General features: G+C 38.7%; 1 protein-coding gene across 1 annotated transcript; it reads left to right on the forward strand.

The window, feature by feature from the left end:
* The first annotated feature begins 457 nt into the window (after window positions 1–457).
* On the forward strand, window positions 458–21,803 carry LOC139724831 (dehydrodolichyl diphosphate synthase complex subunit DHDDS-like). The gene is given in 9 exon segments (XM_071635956.1): window positions 458–599; window positions 8,438–8,651; window positions 11,384–11,526; window positions 15,402–15,518; window positions 17,768–17,869; window positions 18,535–18,649; window positions 19,823–19,930; window positions 21,067–21,322; window positions 21,739–21,803. Coding segments are annotated over 9 exon segments (1,155 nt in total). The 5' UTR covers window positions 458–564.
* The last annotated feature ends 1,274 nt before the right edge of the window (window positions 21,804–23,077 follow it).

Genomic DNA, 23,077 nt, shown 5'->3' on the forward strand with positions numbered 1-23,077 from the left:
AGTTTATAACAAGAATTTGTGGTGACTAATTCATCCGCTCGAAGGCAACCATGACCTTTGACTCGATTGTGTATGGGGAAAATTGTTCACATGCATAATGTACGAAGCATCACCGCGCCGTAGCAGCAGTTCATGCATCCACCCATTGCAACGTGTACGAATGCCATGCATGGATGTACAACGCACGTTGCATGCTTCTCGCTAGCTGAGCTCGTGAGGCACGAGCAGCTCGGGTACACAGGTACACTGAGTACGTGTGGAAAGCGATCGTAGGCAGCCAGTATGGCAGTACACCGCCGTCTACTGCAATAGCATTGGGCGCATGTTACGTAGTGCAGTTGGAAAGCGAGCGAGCCAATGCGTGCGTGGCACACGTCCACTCGCCGCTTGCGTCAGATTTCTGCTTCGGTAGTACAGTGAATGTGCTACGGGTATTTCTCGCTGCCTGCTCCCACCCCATCCAAGATTGTCACGAGCGTTTTCCCCGCAGTCGCTGGCGTCGTCGGCCACCAGCATCAGCTCTGACCGCGGAATAAACGGATTTACCGACGTGCTCGCGAGAAAATGGAGCCACAAATGAATAAATCTGATCTGCACTGGTAAGTATTATCCCTTCCCTACAGAGGAATTATGGTGTCAAGGAGATTTATGAAGTAAAATGTTGTTTTGAGGGGAAAGTGACAGCGTACTAGAGCAATTTTACGGCTGCACATGTTCAGAGATTTGTTGAGTTGGGGGGATTAGGAAAGGAGTCAAAAGCCTCTCCCCGCCCCGTTGGACCTACGACGAGAACATGATGGTGCTCTTCTGCTCTGATGCCAAGTCAAGAATCAACGATATGCAACCAGTTGAAATATCACAGGTGTACTTCCTGGACATGTACATTGTAACTAGCTAGCCAGTGTGACTAACTTCAAATTTTCTTTTTTCTTTTTTTGACTGTTTTCACTTCTTAAATAAAATTACACCAGCAGCACAGGTCACAGCACACATCGAGTGGGTTGTTTGATGTTTTCTACAATATAAATTTACATTCCCCATTCCAGAAACTGGATCTATGACCGTGGTGATTCTCTGCTGTTTGTTTTTAATAATTGCCATTAATTATATCGAAACATTCAGCACAGGCACATGTTCTGTTAATCAAATAGTATTCATTAGCCCATACAATGAAGTGAGCTACATGTAATCTTTAAAGTTTTATCATGTTGCTATATAATAGAAAAGCCTTCTGCGCTCACTGCCCTTTTTGACTGTGAAAATTATGTTCTTTTCTAACTTAGCTTTCGTTATAAGCTGGGAGATCCCACATTGTATATATTGCAGTGTATGTTGACATGATTGAGAGACATCATTCTTCAACCATGCAAAAGGGATGCAAATTCTAGCAGTCTACTTGACCATAAAGATCCAGTGGCGGATCCAGAGGGGGGCGCACCACTGGGTGCGCACCCCCTCTTTATTTTTTGTTAAAACAAAAGAAATAAACAGGAAAAAAATGGGGGTGGGGGGGGGGGGGGGAGACGCGTGCGCCCGCTATGATTTTGTAAAGGCTCCTCCCCTTTACAGAATTCCTGGATCCGCCCCTGAAATCGGTCTGTGTATCTTGTATGTAGTCAGGGATATTGTTGATATTATTACTGGTTTATTAGCTAGCCCGACCAGATGCTGTGCGGAGCCTGGGCTGTGTATAGTTATGCCTGGTTTAGCAAGCCATCCAAAGCCTACATGTATGTACAGTTCACCTGTCGGCTGTAGCTGAAGGTGTACTGCATGAGCGTATGACAGACTTTGATCATCAATTGGCAGTATGAATGAAATTTAAATAACCAGGGTGGTTGTATTAAATCATAATTTACATTATTGATGACCAAGGGCGTACAATTAAGTCTTGATGGCTCTTACGTAGATTCTATACAATGTACGAAGGGATGCGCATGCACTAACTCATTTTCCCTATTATTGGTCCGAACCTTAAATTTACTGGTCCTGTCCTTTTTGTTTCTTCTGGCCCCGACAATGTTATTTTTGTTATTTTACCTGTCATGGCGGACCAGTAAATTCAGTACCACTGGGTAATTCCTGAAAATTTGCTGGTCCAGCAGTGATTTTTGCTGGCCTGGGACCGTCAGGCCAGTGGCAGTGTTCAGTGTAATGTGCATATAGGAGTATGCATTTACTGGAAAAATTCTGTCATATATATAATTTCGAACATCATATTACACTGTTTGTCACTTGCTGAAAATATGTGGATAATGGCATGGCAAATGAACACACTGCCCACTCTGAACTTGTTTTAATTGTACATGTACATCAGTCCCACATACAAGCAAAAACATTTACCTGTAGCGGGTTGAATACTGGTATTTGTTGACCCCCGCCCCCTTCAACAAGTTTTGCTTTGCACATACTGGGCTTCCTTACAATCACAGATATCAAGTAACGCTTTCAAGTATTGACATGCAATATCAGTTCGGGAAACCCACTCACAAGGGGGGCCCCTCCTTATAAGTAACCCGTCCCCCTTATAAGTAACCCCGTCCCCCTTATAAGTAACCCCCGGGGCACCCCTTATAAGGAGTCTCCACGCTTTTTTGCAATGCAACGCGAAAATGAAAGGACTGCGGCAATTCGCTTGATTATGTCCATAAAGCTTCACAAGTTTCCTAGTTACTCACGAAATTTGAGCAAAATCGGTTTGAGGCATCATATCTAAAATCATGGATTTAAATGCGATGTCAAACGACCCCTGCGAATGCTGAAATGCGAGCGATTACTGGCGTGAGTGTCGCCAGGCGCGGCGGCGCGGCAATGCTTGAGTGCAGATCATCCGCAGACGTGGCGACTGAGTATATGTTTGCATATGTTATGATACAAAATATTTCAACACGTATGCCCCCTTTACTACTGCTTATTTCTGTGTATTTTTGTTCATGCGCATGCGCAATCGTTTGTTGTTGTCATAGAAGAAATCATAACAAAAGAACGCTTTCATGCACTGAGCTGATCCGAGTCCAACGTTACCGGACACCCCGCACTCTCGCTTGTTTTGTGGATGATTAATCCACATTTAACACCAGTTAATATCGGTGGCTGAGGCATACTCTCGCCATCACGGAGTTTGTCAGGACTTTGTTGTCTGTCTCCTGTTTTAACGGTAATTATAACTTTTGTAAATTGTAAATATTTTTAATACAATCTACGTTGGCGAGGCTTATATCCAATATGTTTTTATGAATATTTGTACTCTTGTTTTGCATAGGTCGCCAATAATTTGTCACCTGATGTGAGAGGTTTTGCAGGTCTTTGCTTTCATTGGTGTATTTCCTCATTTCTTGTTAGATGTATCTTATTATCGACACACTATTACGTCAGGTTTTGAATAGTGAAGATAATATTTAAAGCTTGGTTTTTAGAGTTCAAATGAAAATGTATGTCATGCAGGTCGATAATAATCTTCGTATGGATGTATTCGTAGAAGTAATACCAGTTGTACCATAATGTGTTTCATTGTAATAATTGATATCATCCATATTATTATTGATTGTCCCCGCCGAACGAGTTCGAGCAGGGGACTATGAAACGGGCTCCGTACGTGTGTGTGTCCGTGTGTCCGTCCGTCCGTCCGTCCGTGTGTCCGTGTGTCCGTGTGTGCGTCCGTGTGTGATCAAAATCTTCAATTTGCTACTTCTCTGTCATTTATGAGCCAATTTTGATTCTGTTTGCTTTATATGATAGCACTACATGGGAGCTTTGAAACTTCTACACAGAATTTCAGTCGTGACCTTTGACCTTGACCTTTGACCTATATTGTACATTTTGCTACAAAATGCTACTCCTTCGCCATTTCTGACCCGATTTCGATTCCGTTTGCTTTATGTGATGGCACTAGGTGAGGGCTTCAAAACTTCTACACAGAATTTTGACCTTTGACTTCTTTGACCTTTGACCTTGATTTTTTGACCTATATTGTACATTTTGCTACAAAATGCTACTCCTTCGCCATTTCTAACCCGATTTCGATTCCGTTTGCTTTATGTGATGGCACTAGGTGAGGGCTTCAAAACTTCTACACAGAATTTTGACCTTTGACTTCTTTGACCTTTGACCTTGATTTTTGACCTATATTGTACATTTTGCTACGAAATGCTACTCCGCCATTTTTAACCCGATTTCGATTCCGTTTGCTTTATATGATGGCACTAGTTGAGGGCTTCAAAACTTGTACACAGAATTTTGACCTTTGACTTCTTTGACCTTTGACCTTGATTTTTGACCTATATTGTGCATTTTGCTACAGAATGCTACTCCTTCGCCATTTCTAACCCGATTTCGATTCCGTTTGCTTTATGTGATAGCACTAGGTGAGGGCTTCAAAACTTCTACACAGAATTTTGACCTTTGTCTTCTTTGACCTTTGACCTTGATTTTTGACCTATATTGTACATTGGCTACAAAATGCTACTCCTTCGCCATTTCTAACCCAATTTCGATTCCATTTGCTTTATGTGATGGCACTAGGTGAGGGCTTCAAAACTTCTACACAGAATTTTGACCTTTGACTTCTTTGACCTTTGACCTTGATTTTTTACCTATATTGCACATTTTGTTACAAAATGCTACTTCCGGCGGGGACATATGTTACGCACCGCGTAATTTCTACTTTTCCTTGTTTCTTTTGCTAACATAAGTGAAAGTATTATTTACTTCATCGCTATCTTCTTCTCCCTCTTTTTCTTCTTCGTCTTCTTCTACTTCTCCTTTTTTACTTCATCTTCTTATTTCCTCTCTCATTATCATGATTATCTTATCGTATATTCTTCTTATTACAATTGTTATCATTATTGTTAACAGAATAGTTGTTACTTTCGTTGTTACTATCACGTGGATCTGTCTCTTTTAATGTGATGAGATATTCGCTAAACTATTGTTGTATTATTTTGTTTCTTCTGATGTGCACAGCCTGGATCACGATGAAGATGGTTTAGCTCTTATGGTTTAGCTCTTCACCTTGAACACAGTGTTGCGTTGTTTTAGGTTTAAATTTTAATTTCATTCTTTGTATTCTTGTATTCCAAAATATATTGTTTTGTAATTGTTATTCAGATCTAAAAAAATAAATAAACAAATAAATTTACTATTCAATTTAAAAGAATTGCTGATAATGCGTCGTTCTTTCTCCCCCAGTCTTCTTATTTGAACAACAGATTTAGAAAATTGCTCTCCCACTTTGATATTTATATTTCTTTTGTATTTTACTTAAATACCGAGTGGACTCCTATTTATCCCGTCGGTGACAAATAGGCGTCCACTCGGTATTTAAGTAAATACAAAAGAAATATAAATATCAAAGTGGGAGAGCAATTTTCTAAATCTGTTGTTCAAATAAGAAGACTGGGGGAGAAAGAACGACGCATTATCAGCAATTCTTTTAAATTGAATAGTAAATTTATTTGTTTATTTATTTTTTTAGATCTGAATAATAATTACAAAACAATATATTTTGGAATACAAGAATACAAAGAATGAAATTAAAATTTAAACCTAAAACAACGCAACACTGTGTTCAAGGTGAAGAGCTAAACCATAAGAGCTAAACCATCTTCATCGTGATCCAGGCTGTGCACATCAGAAGAAACAAAATAATACAACAATAGTTTAGCGAATATCTCATCACATTAAAAGAGACAGATCCACGTGATAATAACAACGAAAGTAACAACTATCCTGTTAACAATAATGATAACAATTGTAATAAGAAGAATATACGATAAGATAATCATGATAATGAGAGAGGAAATAAGAAGATGAAGTAAAAAAGGAGAAGTAGAAGAAGACGAAGAAGAAAAAGAGGGAGAAGAAGATAGCGATGAAGTAAATAATACTTTCACTTATGTTAGCAAAAGAAATCAATAATAATATGGATGATATCAATTATTACAATGAAACACATTATGGTACAACTGGTATTACTTCTACGAATACATCCATACGAAGATTATTATCGACCTGCATGACATACATTTTCATTTGAACTCTAAAAACCAAGCTTTAAATATTATCTTCACTATTCAAAACCTGACGTAATAGTGTGTCGATAATAAGATACATCTAACAAGAAATGAGGAAATACACCAATGAAAGCAAAGACCTGCAAAACCTCTCACATCAGGTGACAAATTATTGGCGACCTATGCAAAACAAGAGTACAAATATTCATAAAAACATATTGGATATAAGCCTCGCCAACGTAGAATTGTATTAAAAATATTTACAATTTACAAAAGTTATAATTACCGTTAAAACAGGAGACAGACAACAAAGTCCTGACAAACTCCGTGATGGCGAGAGTATGCCTCAGCCACCGATATTAACTGGTGTTAAATGTGGATTAATTATCCACAAAACAAGCGAGAGTGCGGGGTGTCCGGTAACGTTGGACTCGGATCAGCTCAGTGCATGAAAGCGTTCTTTTGTTATGATTTCTTCTATGACAACGACAAACGATTGCGCATGCGCATGAACAAAAATACACAGAAATAAGCAGTAGTAAAGGGGGCATACGTGTTGAAATATTTTGTATCATAACACATATTTTATTCAAATGATGCACAGGACAGAGTGGATTGGTGAGAATTGGATGCGCGAGTTAGCTCGTGGTTTTAAACAGTTCCAAAGTTAAATGAGAGCATCCAATTCACATTGATCCACGAAATAGGCCTTTGCATCATTTGTGTGATATGATGAAAATTCATGAAAATAGAAAATTCATGAAATAGAACCATTTTCCTCCATCATGTATCCGGTACACCTACAACACTGTACAAGACTTGAGCCATGCGTTTGAATTATACCGGACGCATGGCTCAGTGTGGATCAGTAAAAATCAATGCATGGCAATAGACCAATCAGATCGCAGAGATTCTAAATCCCATTTTATAAAATCTTTTAGATACTTTTCCTTTTGCATTGTCAGACCATTGAGCTTGGTAAATTACAGATCGTGTACATGACATTCATTGTCAATATTTGATATAAACTATGATATGTACATGTATGATATTAAGCTACATTCACTACTCCAAAGTCAATAATGATGATATTGTATGCTGGTTTGTTACTAGTAGATCCCATGATTAAGAGCTTTGTTTGATGTGATTCAATATTCACTCAACCATGTCACTTGGTAAACTATGATACAAGATGATGACCCAGAACCCTGGGATGGATCTACATTGTATGGAGAAGATCCCATGGACTGTCAAGCCTCCAAGATTTGAACAATTTATGCTTTATTTACTCTAATATTAAACCAATTTCAGTAATACTCGGCAAACACACACGCACACACACATCCACAGGCATGTATCACTTCCAGGGAGCAATATTTTCATGTTATTCAGTGCAGTGTGCTACTACAGTACTAACAAAAAAAAAAAATCATCTCTGTACTGATTTAGCAAGAAAAACATTACTTGAAGAGGAACCCCTACTTTCTCAAAAAGGCATTGTACAGGCTTCATGAATGAACTTCCCTCGATAAGCTGTCTTGTGAGGTACATTGTATTTGTGCAAGTGCTTTAATTCTGAAGTAAAGCTTTAATACAACTTTAATATTTCTACTCTGCATGTCAGCATTCATGAACAAGTACATAATGATTATGTATCAAGTCGAACCTCGGTGGTATGTGTAATTTGTAACTCTTTGATATTTGAGAAAGCAAGGTAGCTCCAGTTTCTTTTTCGTTCATCGCATCCCCCTGTGTATTCTTCCTCTTGCTCCTCTCCTCTTTATACAGTAATTAGCATGAGTACTATTGTAACAGGAGCAGCAGTCTACAATGTAGGGAGGAATATAACTATTAGATAATAGTTGTATTAATTATGTCATTATTGTCCTTATTCACTGTTAGTAAACAACTATTATCTTGGTTTATTGTGTTCCTCATTTCAATGAAATCCTGTTTAGTGATTGGTCTTCATAGCATCATGTGACCAAACATAACATCACAATATATATTTTTTTTTGATTAATGGAGCAAAGTATGCTGTACTGTGATGACATTCATGGTATACTGTAGTGCACAATACCATTGATGTGGTCATACATTTGATCAATTTTGTTGTTGTTGTTGTTGTTGTTGTTGTTTTAGACAGCGTGTGTAAAGTGCAATTGGCATTGTCCTTGCAGACCTCTGTAAATTGCATTGTATCCACCATGGTACAGTGGTCATCTGCTCTGCCATGTCTGTATGTTCACATTTTTATTTTAACTATTTTACTACTTTAGGACTCATTGGAGGGATACAAGTAAAACAGTAGTACATGTAAGTAGTGGTCAATATTTGTATCATTACTATCATTATTGCTTTATCAATATCACTATTGATGTCACTGTAATGATCATCTGTATTATTGTGTTTATGATGTCCAATAGGGCTGAGGCATCGGCAGAAACGTCTGAGTGGTTCCCAGAGAAGCGATACCAGGCCCAGAAGACGTGGTTACAGTCCTGCTGCTTGCGCATCCTAAAATGTGGTCCCGTCCCGCAACACGTGGCCTTCATCATGGATGGCAACCGGCGATTTGCCAAGAAGCAGTCAGTGCAAACAATAGAGGGACACTCTCTTGGCTTCGAGAAACTTGCGGAGGTGAGCGTTTGACACCGGGGGTAGAAAATTGTCGCTAAGGGTCAGCTTGACCATTCTGCTTTGCTGTCTCATCTGTGAGAAAAAAAAAGGGTTAAGCTGCAATGTTTAACTTGGTTTTGTAACTTGGTTTTGAATGTCTTTGGTCTGTGCTGTTTAAATCTTGTCTTAAACTCTAAACAAAGGAATCAGTAAAATTCAAATTAAACTGGCTGTGCTACTTGTAGGCTTGCACGACATGACCTTAAAGCACTTGTAAAATGGCAATACAGGCGACTCCCGTCATGTCATGGGGACCGGCAGTTTTCTTTCGATACCGGGTATACAAATTTCGTTACAGCCAAACAATAAAGTACATAAAGATGTAAAGATGATAATTTTTGGACCTGAATTTTTGCTTTGTTGTAACAAGAATTTCATTATTTAGGTGTGTTTGTTATCCCAGGAGTACATGTACATTGTACTTTCTAGAAGAGTGGCCAAAAAATGTGTTTCCTTTTTGTTGTAATATTGGAGATGGCAAAGTGTCTAGAGAATTTCAAAGCTAGGTTGGTAACAGGTTCATCAAATATTGGTGAGACGAGTGTGTACATTCTACCACTTGCTTCTGAGATTGGTATGCACAGAGGGTTGTATCATATCCAGCTTCCTGCATGACTAATTTTGAAAGACAGCACACCTGTACAAATGTACACGTAGGTTATTCTGGTGTGTATGCTCTATAAAAGTTACTGCGTGCATGCACATTTCCATGGTGATGATAGTGATAATGAAGAAACAGCATTCATATTATCACCATTTATCTGTATTAAGAACATTCAAAGCACACATTTCCATGATGGAATATCTATTCTATAAAGTGCACATGGATACAGGATTACCTGAATATAGGAACGACCCAAGTCCATTCCAGAAAATTTAGAAAAAAATATAGATTCCTACTTTTAGTTTTTCAGTTTTATTGGAATGTAATTTAATGTAAAAACAAGTCTTGTGTGCCTTCGTAAAGTCTCTTCAAAGGCGATAGCCAAATTTTGTCTGGGGTTGTTCTTAGGTACATTCAAATGTCTATCCCAGAGGATAACACACGGACTATAGCTTGCCTAAACTTGAAAATTGCCGTTCGGGTATTGTTAAAGACCCTTTATTATCAACATGTAAGTACCTCTCACTTGCCCAGTGCTGAGTTTAGGTTGCCCTTGGCAAGCAGGCAAGTATACAATGTTGTGGAGGTCTGTAGCACTGGTGTTACCATGTATTTGTACACCTGTACTCGGTTCAAAATTGGCGATGGTCCGCTGGCCATTGGCCACCCAAAATCACGTCGGACTAGCTAAAAATCATAAAATTCTGAAGTTACTAGTCCGTCTGGCTAGCCAAAATATTGCTTCAGTGTCAAAATTGATTCTAAGTAGTCCGCCTGGCTAGTTAAAAAAAAGGTTAAGTGCGACCCCTGCTGTACACTGTACATGGTGTGTCCTACGGTACACTGCAAAGGATGAAATTACACTCGTTGTGGTGAGAATGACTCTACAGTATATTATGCAAGCCAGGTCACGAATTGTCTCACTATTTCAATATTCTTCATTTTTCCAATGCCTATAAAGGTGCTACATTGTATCTAGTGAGCAGTATTATAAATCCCAAGTGATTTTTCATGAGATCAATACTTAATCTTGAACTTGACTGTATCCTACATGCCCCCCCCCCCTTCAACATGGTATCTTGTTATTTGTAAGTCAATGTTTAGTACATAAATCCTTTCCTGTATCAAAAATGTTCACCCCACAGTAGGTTCTGTGAACAGTTTGATGTTGAGAGGTTCTGACATCTTAACTGAATGATTCACTTTGTAGTCACCTTGTACTACAAATGTACTTGTAAATGATGCCCATAATGAATTTGGTGCCACAAAGAACCTGCCATTTCATTGCTTAGATCAGTTTGTTTCAATCATCATCAGAATGATATCCTGGTAATATCCCATCAACAAATGCTATTCTTTGGTCTGAACATTGAGCATTTCCATTTTGAAGAGTAGATGGAAGCAATTTGATATTTGATGAACTGCAGGTCAGGAGACCCAAGCCATGCTCTTGGTTGTCCTTTAAAAGGGACAATAATGCTTGAATCGTGAAAGCCAATGCAATTTTAGTCATAGAAGAGTCACAAATTTCTATGAGAACACCAGAGAGATACAACCTACAACATGTGTATTACTCCAAATATACTGTAAAAGTGAAACTTTTTTTAGTCATAACATGCAATATGAAACTAGCACAAAAATGAAAGTGCACAATTGTTTTGCTTGTGTACAGTATGTAATATTTGACATAGAACTGATCTCAGGGTAGATACATATCCTCACAGGGGTATTGCTATTTCTAGTTTTCTTCAAGTCCTGTAGTACATTGTATGAGTAAACTTTGCCATTGTAATGCACACCAGTTACATTTTGTACAGTACCTTTTACTGCAGTACATAACTGCTGCCAAAGCCTTTTATTGCCTTAGCAGTAACACAGTTAATGTTTGAAGTGCTCGCAGTGTTACCCCAACCATGACTCTCCATGAAATCAAAATACAAGCAAAATTCATCCTAGTTACCAGGACGACCAGGCCGTGTGAAAAAAAATATTAATAATAATAAATAATAATGAAATAGAATGATTTTTTGCTTTTGCTATGAGTCAGATTATGTGTCAAGGTGTCATTTCGTGCTTCCCTACCAAACAGACCCTGCAATGGTGCTTGGATCTGGGCATTACCGAGGTGACAGTTTACGCGTTCAGTATTGAGAACTTCAAGCGATCCCGCGAGGAGGTGGACGGACTCATGGAACTGGCAAGAAAGAAATTTCTCCGGCTGTTGGAGGAAAGGTGAGAAACCAAATTTCATATCAGTGAACAAAGGCGTATGTTGTGATTTAGGAGCATTTCTTTTTTTCTCTCTCTCTTCCTGCATTGCTGTTTAGGATTCAAAGATTGAATTCATATTTTCTCTGTTACTTTCTTCATTTGCATACTCCATATAGATTTGGGGGGAGGGGGTGTTTCATAGAGCTGTTCTTAAAGTTACAAATGACTTAGGAACGACTGGTGGTCAGTTTTTTGCTGAATTATTGAAATTCTGATAAGTATAGCACATCAGAACGTGTTCGTAAATGCTAAGAACAACTTTATGAAACACCCCCCTGTGACGTAAAATAAATGTATTTTGCTTGGAAGTTTCTACTGGCTGCATAATGCAGTTGGTAGCTGTAGACAAGCCGTTACTAAAGTGGGTATCTCATTACATCTCCGTTATGTCTCCTTGAGACTAGCTGGGTCTGCGGGGAGTCACAGGTGAATAATATTTTTTTTTTTTCAATTTTGTTAAGAGACTTTTCTGGTCTCCAGCTGGTGTCAAGAGACATCTCCATCGGTTGCAGCTTTGTGGCAGAGATTAATTTTTGTCCACGACTTCTCAATCTTGCGAATACCCGTGGTGATGTACAAAATTGTACTGCCGACGATGCGGAGGTATCATGGATGTGTCATCTCGGCAACTGAGAAGACATCTTAACCCAGTCAGGACACGAAGATTAGAGCCCCATGTACTGAATAACTGCCATTTTTTAGATCGTAGAGTGAAAGGATTAATGAGTCGCTGTTGCAACTGCTTGGGAGTAAGTTGTTATTTGTTGACCTGGAAGTTGCCTTCTTGGTGAAAGCGCGAGCCATGATTTTTATTTTTATTTTTATTTTTTTCATCATTGGAATCCCATACGTCACAGCAGTCACAGCGTCATTTCCGGGCTGATTTTGCTACAACACGCATTTCCCATAGACACTTGCCCAAGTATACTAGTATTCGGGACGTATCTTCAACAGGTTGAGACAGCTTTGACTGTGTAACACAGTGATGAAAGACTGATCTTCAAGGTCACCGTTATCTCTGGAGCACTGATTTGTGGATCAGCTGGCTCTTTTGATATTGTATTCCTAAAGTTAGTTTGCTCCTGGACTTTGTGCTTCACTGGTATTGTACATGTAGCAGAGCAAAGACTGAGTAATGGGGGGGGGGGGGGTGAAATCAATAATCACAGGATTACAATGACTGGAATTGAGGGCAAAGGGAATGGTGTTGGTACAGAGAGGTCAACAAACTTTCCTCTTCCTCAGAACATTAAAGTGTGGTGAAGAGAGGCTTTTATTCACTCATGTAGCACATGTCTGTGAATGCTGTACATGTAGTATTGTTTTAAAAACAGCAATACCAGATACAACTGTACCTACTAAATATGCATTTGCAGGGTTTGCAGTCAAGGAAGACAAAGGGAGCAAAAGTTTCATGTGAAGGAGACATTGAGTGATGAATGAACCAGATTTTGAAATGGATATATGACATGTTCTGCTTCTTTTCTTAAATTACAATTTGTCATGCTCAAATGTGCTCGAAATTTTACGTTATTGATTTAAATAACTGTTTACTCTTGGGACAAAAACAAATATAAATAGATTTACTGATTACCGTAGTGGTTAGTTGCCATTACAAAAAACAAACAAGCAAACAAACCCCGAAGTGCAAAGGAGTATAGCAAGCAGGCTCGGTAAAACCAAATCTACCTGTATTTTGAAGTGTTTATTAAAACTCCTTGTGAAATACTTGTGTGAAAGATTTCTAGCCTGCCCATGCTAGCATGGAATTCCAATCCTCGTGTGCCATTTTTGTAGATTAGGAAGTACAGGTTTGTATGTTCAGGAAATGTGTGCTGCAGAGTATATAGATGACCTCATTTAGCCCGGTGTGCAATTATTTTCTTTTGAACATTTGTTTCTTTCCTAATTGAAGATTGATTGCTTTCACACACACACCAGGACTCCCTACTGTATTTTTTGTTGTTGTTTAGTTCTATGTATGTAGTAGTACATTTAAAATGATAGAATAATCTGGTACATTGTACTATGTATTACATGTATAGACAGTGCCAAAATAACAGAATTTGATCCGTAACATTTGTTTGTTTGTTTGTTTTCATTTTTTCTTTTTCTAGTTTGTGTTCATTTTCCATTGACAAGATGGCTGTATAGTCCATATTCAGCTGCACTAGCTGGTCTTCCGTGGGGTCAAGTTGTGTTTTGTAGTTGTGTAAGGTAGCAATGAACATGATTGGGGGGGGGGGGGGACATGTTTTGCAGATGCACCAAACTAACTAAACCTAACAAGCCCCAGTTCCCTCTGCCCCTCCTGAACCTAAGTTAACCTTCAACTTATAAACCTATAAAGGTACTTTCTACAACCTCCTTACCACCCTATTAATGTCCTCTTTTTTTGCCCTGCTTCCCCTATTCCTAGCCTGCATCTACCCCACCCCCCACCCCACCCCATACACACAGATACCATTGTATCTGCCTGTCTGTTCTCTCCGCAAGTGATATGATTCTAACGTTAACCATCCCCCTTTTTTTTATTAAAGTGGAATTCATAATATACTGTCTTCAGAAAGTTTAACTATGCTATTTGTAGAAACTCCAGACATTAAACGAGTATTTACACAACATTTATAGTTCTAACCTATTTAAAAGTAATTTTTTATTCTGTACCATATAGACAATAAATGTTTCCTGGGTATCAGTTGGCTGAGAAATAATTGCAATGTGATAGGACATTATACCTTTTTATAGTGTATTCAGTTGTTCTACCCAGTTTTCCCTTACCCCTGTGTGTATAATGTATAAATATTTGCCATTGACCTAGAAGGGCTGATAGTTATTGACCTTCTGGTGTGTAATATGATGTGTGTCAATAACACTTTAGTAATCAAAACTTCATGCAGCAATTATCTGGTAGGGAATTGTATAAGTTTGATGCCATCTGTAAAATTACATGCAGTGCCCCACCTGTCACAGTGCATTGTTTTAGAGAGTGAGTTAAATTTGGTTATTACAATTATTAAAGTGTATGTTTTGTTGTTGTTCTTGTTGTCATTGTTGTTGATCTTGTTCTTGTTGTCCTTTTTGTTGTTGTGGTTTGTGTTTTGGAATTGCTTTTGGTCATTGCTATTAACCGGTTGAGGACGGTTTGATTTTGCTACACTTGTACAACAAGCATTTCCCATAGACACCTGCCCGAGTATACTCTGGACTCATCCCAAAGTGGTGCCGGTGGCCAGGATTACTCTATATATCTACATGTAATGTTTGAGAACTCTTTCCCACCAGACCGCAGAGTTGTTACCTGGTACCTTATTATCACAAGATCAACTAGTAGGAGTCCAGACAGTCTGGATGGAGTTGATTCAAAATATGTGGTCTCTGCCTCATGTTGTATGCTATCTTACTGTAAGATCAGATAATACTCCCTGAAAAGAAAATCCTATGTTGTTTGTTCAGTTAGGACTTTTAAGGTGCAGTAGCAGCATTCATATACAGGAATTATGGGTTTTTGCATCACAATGCAAAAATCTTATTTTATTTGCGAATGTTCACACTCTGCAACAAAAAAGAAGATAAGAAAAAAATGTGTGTGATGTATTATGGGATTTAAAAGGTAGAAGGTTTTTATGTGCGTGTGTGTGTGTACCATATGATTTACACATGCTGCATGTGGCACATGGCAAATTATCATGAGAGTGTCAAAAAAAGGTCAAAGTTGGTGGATTTTGTCATTGCAGTGCATATTGAAAAAAAATCAGTCGTATTTCTTTTTCGTGCAAGATGAAGACTAATATTGAGGTGTTGTCTTCTTTTGTGCATTTCTTTTCCTTCCCAAGGGATCAGATCATGAAACATGGAGTTTGTATACGGGTCATCGGAGATCTCAACCTCCTCCCCAGGGACGTGCAAGAAGTGGTAGCTGAAGCCATGCATATATCACAGCACAACACCAGGTAAGGGCCGTTCCACAAACCTGTCTGACTACCTCTTACCCACATTCGTTTGTCATTCTAGTCTACCCATGAGCACCTTGTCCATGTAGCGAAACAACTTTCAACCATTATACACTATTAAACATATTTTCCCATCTTAACTGCTGAAGGAAGGAGCACGTTGCAACATTGCGTTTGGACTTGGAGTTCATTATGTTCATGGCATTTTCACTCCCATAGCATAGCACAGCGACATGTTATGAGTTTGATGCTGTTACACACAAGCTCAAAAAATGTGTGCCTGGGACATGCTCCTTAATTAGTTGTTGGCACAATGGTTGACTCAAGGGATTTCCCCAGTTTAACAAGCAGGCTAATAGTGTCAAAATATATGATTATACTTGTGGTGCCAGGTTTTAAACTATTCCCTTCTCAAAATCATGTTTTCACTCCTTTTCAGGGTTTTGACACTTCCATCATGCATCGCCATATGTTTCTCCTTTAAAAAAAAGAAGCATAACATCAAGAATCAAAGGAAAATAAATGATATGAATCATGGCAGTTTTGCCGTGTTAGTAATGATGTAAACTGTAGGGATAATTGTATGGAAAATTTGAACTTTTCGCAAATGAATTCACACAGTTCAAGTAAAAACCATGTAGTTCCTGTCATCTCTTACACCATACATTGTCTTTTAAGTTGCCCTATACTATCCTATTGCATATATTGCTCTATATGGTTCTACATGCACATACACACATAAGCACACAACTTATGTGTGATATTCTTATCAACAGCCATGAGATCATGAGAATAAACTCAGTGTTAGCATTGCTCTACTGTGTCTTGAAGTTGATATGACACTTACCAAAGTAGGGAGAACTGTCACTGAGCCACATTGCATCATCCTGTTTTGACTGAACTGGAACAGTTCTCCATTTATGAAGGTGCCCTTCTGACCCAGGAGGGAACTGGGCATTGTTTCGGCTCGTCATAAGTCATCAGAGTTCCAAACTTTGCTCTTCCCTCTCCCTCTCTCTTTCCCTGCACACCTTTTCTCTCTGTTATTCTCGGTAACCGTATCTCTCCCCTTCTCTCACTCCCTCTCTCACTCTCTGTCTATAATATGCTTATATCTCTGTTTGTCTGTTGATATCCTTCTCTCTCTTTTTCTCTCCCCACGTCATATTCTCTGTCACTATGTCTGTTTCTCTGTCTTTCAAACCGGAGTTACTGCGAGGGCAATTTCCGGGCAATCTTTTTTTACTGTGCCTGTTAAGACAGTTGATACAAAGTGTTGCTATGATGTTGCCAGGGTAACTGTTGCCAAATTCTACCCTAGTCAGCTAGGGTAATTACCTTGACATTACCTTCACATTATACCTTGACATTACCCTGACATTACATTGACATTACATCGATAACGAAACCTCAGGACTTGCAGTTTTCTTTTGTTACATCCAAAAAAAAAAAAATTATGGGCAAATAAACGAAGCATGAAGATGTTAATTTGGGGACCTGAATTTATACTGCATTGCAAACAGAATTTCATTGTAACTGTGTTTGTTATAATGGGAGTGCACTGTATTTAAATACAGTATTGATATCTATTTATCTACTGAGTATGTCTCTCTATTTTTCTGTCTGTCATGGTATGTCTCTGTCTCATTCTGTCTCACTCTTTGTCTGTCTGTCTGTCTCTATGTTTTCTCCCTCATGTTCAAGTTACAACTGCTGACGTAACTGCCAGCATGTCAGTGATGCACTTTATATTACAGTATTACTTAATGAATAAACATGACTGTGGGGTGAGTTACAGGACAGATGGGTCATAGATAGTGTGAACAAAAATATGCTGGTGCAGAGATAGTATGAACAAAAATCAAATTTCTGCAATTCATAGTGAGTTGACTGTATAGTCGGTGTAGAAAATCAAGAGGATGATGTTGCATGATTGTTTCAGCAGAGCCTGTGGAATGCTAAAATGTATCTGTTCAAGCAAGGTCATTGATACATTTTATGAAATTCTTACATGATTCAAATGCTTTTAATTGAACCGAGAATTTTTTGTGACATTGCTTCTTTGAGAAGACATCATGTTCATCAGAAACTCTGTAGGTGGGCTGTGAAGCTATTTTCAGCCTCCCATACCAAGTTGCGTCTCTTGGAGTCGGTGCTTTTGTGTGACCAACTCTGTAAAAGGAACTTTGGTTGAGCTATAGCACTCATTGAAAACACCTCTGTTCTGTTCTCCATTTACTGTATCCCAGAGCAACTCTTAATGTATGTCTAGCATACACTTCCAGGCAAGAGATGGCAAGTGCAGTGAGGGATGTTGCACAAGGAGTGGAGGAGGGTCTTCTGTTACCAAGGTAACCAACCTGAAAACTTGTCTTTCTGTTTCAACGTGGACCTACTAATTGACTGTGCAGGGGTTCTTTCTTTGATCCCATCTTCACCACCTCCACCTGATTATGTGCATCTTAACAAGTAAATTCAGACATTTGGGTAATGACGATGGTTTAATCATGAATCGTCACTGACTAAAGAACCGTAGCATCAGTAGCAGCCTGTTTATTTATTTGTTTCTTTGATTACGTGTGGTTTAGCCTGCCATGAAGTGAAATCATGACAAGATAATTTCCCACAATTCAGATACATTAACAACTTAGTTGTAAGGATCATTTTTAACACGCCTCTTGTGTACTTTTTATGCTCCCACCATTTAAGGCATACTATGAAAGATGCATTTTGAAATGTTCAAATGTCATTATTATGCCTTGTTTGTGATGTAATGTATTTTGTAAGGCAGCTCACCATAAGCTCTGCTTTTTTGAGGTTCTGCCTTCCTTGTACAATTTCATGCATGTGATTTTCTACATGAAAAAGATGGAAAATAAATTTTCTACAAACTTGAACTTGAAGTTGAACACAAAATGGAAATACATGTAAATGAATGAATAAATACTCTTAAATAACTGTGTGTTTTTTATTTGTTTCGTTTATTTCACTGTGTTTCTTTTTCCCTTGTTTTCAGTGATGTGTCAGAGGAGTTGCTGGAGAAATGTTTATACACGAATAAATCCAGAGACCCAGATCTACTCGTCAGGACATCAGGCGAAGTCAGACTCAGTGACTTCCTTCTTTGGCAGGTATCAAAAAGCAATTCATTGCTTTCACCTTACATAGTACAGCCACAGGGCTCACATTTTTATCATCATGGATGGGAAAATTGTGCCAGAGCAGGTGGTAGAATGTTTTTATGCAGTAATGATCTTAATATTTCATACAATGTGATTACAAAAGAGATTATGATGATACAAATCTGTTCTCAGATAAAGTCAGATAAAAAGTTGTTTATTCAAATGTCATCAGGGAGGGGAAATGAAGAGTATGTTTATCATCTCTCCCATGTTTGAAACATGTTTCAATACCCACCGTCAAAACATGTTTGCAAAGGTTTTTCGGATCACTTTTCTCAAGTTGTTGCATTTATCGTCTCTACTTTGAGCCGAGAGGAAGGCCTTGTCACCACACAGCTCCATCGCGGAATTTGACCCTTGTAGCGGAGATGTGTAGTTGGCAGTGGTTGGCATGGGCAGGGTTGAGCGGTAAACTCGTTTCAAAATGACCTTGCGTTTATCATCTCCACAGAAAAGCATTTCTGGCTCAAAAAATGTTTGCCATCGCACCTTTTCAATGTTTCAGAAAGGCGTTTCTAACCTCATAGTCAAAACATCTTTATGTTTATCAGCTGCCCAAATCTCCCTGAAAATTGTTTGGAAACCATACACTGTAATTCTTCACCAGAAGTGAGTTGATATTTTTAAAACACACCCATAGATGATGCTGATGATTGTTGTTATTGCTCAAAAGTATTATTGTAACTGGTACTGTACATGTATTAGCTGTTATTTTCACGAGGGTTTAATTTTCACAAATTGTGTGAACCACTGTACGTTCTGCCGTGAATTTAACAACACACCAAAATATCTCAAACTGACAGGCATTTATAATAGTGCACTTATGGTAGCCTCAGCATCAAAATCACGGAAGCAACATCTCGCGAAAACGTCTGTGACCTCATTCATGAAAATATCTGAACACAAAAGTAACAGCTTACAGTATGTTGTATCATGTTTTAGTAGTAGTGTTATGATTATCTACATTATTATCAGATAAACATGATTAATATCAAAGTTGCTGTCAATTTGTCTTCTATTAAATAATATACTGACAGTAAAGCAGATTAAATCATTTCAGTAGAGTATTATTATGATAACTGATTCTGTGATTCTTCATCTCCCGATTTTGTTCTCTCCCAGAGTGGTTACTCAGTACTGTCCTTTGTGAATGTCCTCTGGCCAGAGTTTTCCATCTGGCACCTATTTGCTGCTGTCCTCCATTACCAGTCCAAGTACCCGTCAGTACAGGTTTGTTGCGTAAAGGACAAGTTCACACAACTATATACTGTACGAGCTGAAATTTTCGCGGTGGTTTTATCTTCGCGAATTTCGCGAATAGCCTTTGAACTGCGAAAATAACAACGCGTGAATAACTAAGTTCAGTTAGACCCTCGCAACCACGAAATTAACAACACACGAAAATGTCCTCCAAGTAGCAATTCACAAAAATATCTGTACGCGAAGATTTCAGCTCGTACAGTACTACGTGGATCGAGTGAATGCAGCAATGTCAGTAGAAGGCACCAGTGAAAGTTTGGGGAAAATTAGACAATCTGAAAGCAAGATATCATTCAGAGGGGTGAAGGTTTAGGTATGAGTTTCTTTAGTTTGTAGAGGGAGACAAATTGAAGAAACTCTTATTACCTAAATCAGACAATCTGTCCAAAAGTTCTGAATTTGTACAGTTTTGGTGCAGCGATCACTGGATGAGAAGACTACAACCCTTGGTGATCATCGTGTATGTACAACGATATAAAGATGTCGAGGGCATGAGTACTTTTTGTCAAAAACGAGATTTTAATCATAATATCATGCTGTTTTTGTGATGAGTAAATATTGAACGATATAATGAAGTCGAGGGAATGTGTACTTGTCATCAAGAAATGAGATTTTGATTGTAATGTAATGCTACTTTTGTGATGAGTAAATATTCAACACAGGTCACACTCTTCACTCTTCTTCTTGGATACAGAAATATTACAACAATTCTATCTGCTTAATTATTCAGACTGCATTTGATTTTCTCAAGGGTGCACTATTTATCTACCGTGTTCAATTTGGTGATTTAGCTTCGATGCTGTGCATCATATCCAACTCTTTTTAACTCTGCATCTAGCCATCCATTTATCTGTCTCCCTATTTGTCTCTCTGTCTGTTGATCTATGTACCTACTCATCTTTTTTTCTCTCTCTCTCTTTCTGTCTGTCTATATATCTATCTTTCCATACATCTCTACCTATCAATATATCTGTACATCTATCTGTCTGCCTATCTATCTATCTATCTATCTATCTATCTATCTATCTATCTATCTATCTATTTATCTGTGTATCTTTTCAGATATGTGTTTGAATTTCTATCATTTATTATTATTTTCTTTTCAGAGTGCAAAAGCGGAGATGATGTTGAATCGGAGGAGAGATGTTGAGGAAAGCGACCATCTGTGTGTTCTCAGCCAGTTGGAGTGTGAGAAGGATCAAAAGTGCCACAGTGCCTCAACTCAGACCAGCAAGTCAACGTTCAACGAGAGACTCTCTAAATATGCCAGTGATCGCGAAGCGAGGATAGCGAAATTTCTTGCCGACTTGAGCAAGAGGAGAGAGGCATTTCTGTTGAGTTTACTTCCCTCAAGGACATGATGCCAAATGTTACTAGATTTCTTCTTCTTTTTCTTATTCTTTTTTATAGATATATCAATACTTGATTTTTTTTTTCATAAAGAGTATTTGTGCTTTTATGCCAAAATTGAGATTATATCAAGTATGTGTACATTTCCATCACAATGTATGCCAATGTCTGTTGCTATCGTCACTTCTTGATGGAGATGATATTGGTAGTGCTGCACGAAGGATACCTGGAGATGAGTCTAAAGCACGTTCCAGCTCTGTAGACCTGGTGAATGTGTACCATAGTTTGTTCCTATGCCACACACGTATGAGAGATGGAATGGAACCACACCTCTGTCCTTGGATCTTGCGGAGTCACCATGCTCTGTGTTTTGTTGTCTACGAAGCACTTTAACAAGAACTGTCTTTTGAGGTCTGATTTGTGTACAGCACAGTTTGTGGACCAGCAATGGTTGGTGTGGAACAGAGGAAAGGTTGCTTCTAGTGACCAATGAACACGTGCATTACACTATGCCCATGTGTGTTCATGAACCTGGTACTTGCTGAACCCAGTTATTCAGGCAGAGCCATTGAAGTATACTAGATTTTGGATCAGAAATTTGGACATGAAATTCATTTCATTCTAGGAAATGACAAATTGCTAATAGCTTCACATTGTTGTGACCACAAATCCAGCTTTGTGTCGACCGATAAATCTGCCTCTTGTTTCGATGGCCTCTTGTTAACTGTATGGCCAGTAATACGGTCGGTCCCCTCACAATACACAGATATCTTCCATTCACTCTAATGTGCAGACTGCGCGATCTATTTGCAAACACTCGAATTCAGGGGATTGAATGTGGCTACAGCGTGCAGAATTTGAAGGCCGTATCCCCCAATAAAGTATGCAAAATGGTGTGCAAGAGGAAGAGATCATGAAATTGGTGAGCCTGACTCGTTCCTTGAGTTTATGAAGGTGTCTATGCCATTTTTTGTGATCTCTTATAACTGAAAAAGGGAAATTCTACCCCACTTTGTACTTGCCGTTGTGCGGCAAGTATTATAGTCTGCACAGCAGAGTGAATAGAAGATATCTGTCTGTTAGAAGCTGACCGTATTACCCTCCGTACAGTTTACGAGAGGCAGAAACATCACTCTAAGCTTTGTGATGCTTAAAAGGTATGCATTCTTGAGCCTGCTACACAGAGTTGTGTTTTTTCCCATGAATGGACATACATGTTGTGAGGAGCTCAGTTGAAATATGAGGCTATGGTCTGTCAATCTTGAGGTCCCTGGTTGGAGGCCAATGGCAGTAGCAGTTGTGCCCTTAAAGGCAGAGCACTTTGTCCATGTTGCCTGGTTCTTCACAGAAACTGAAAATCATCAGTCCCACAGAAGCTTGCTCAAAGGCAGTCAATTACTGTTTTTCGTTGCCACTTGAAAATACAAGCAAAGATTTGTGCTCACCGGAACACAAACCAATGTAAAAATAGCCACCAGTAATCATTGCTTTTCTCTGTATTGTCCCTTACTTGATGAGTATCTAGGAATATGATTCGTGTGATGGCTCTTGGTGCTTAGAAACAATTTTTTGTCAGATGGTTGTCTTGCCAGAAGGGGACTCACTCATGTAGATGAATACTGCCCTCTATTGTCATCTTTCATCACAGCTCTATGCCCAGCAAGAAATCACCTGATGATATCAAATTCTCCTTTGCTAATAAAATCCGTCATTTCATTGCCATACCATGAAACAGTATTACACCTGTTGTACTGAAGTCTGTAAGGG

Source organism: Diadema antillarum, unplaced genomic scaffold (genome assembly GCF_040938485.1).
Source record: "Diadema antillarum isolate AM-2024a unplaced genomic scaffold, OU_Dant_1.0 scf00000231, whole genome shotgun sequence".
NCBI classification, from domain to species: Eukaryota; Metazoa; Echinodermata; class Echinoidea; order Diadematoida; family Diadematidae; genus Diadema; species Diadema antillarum.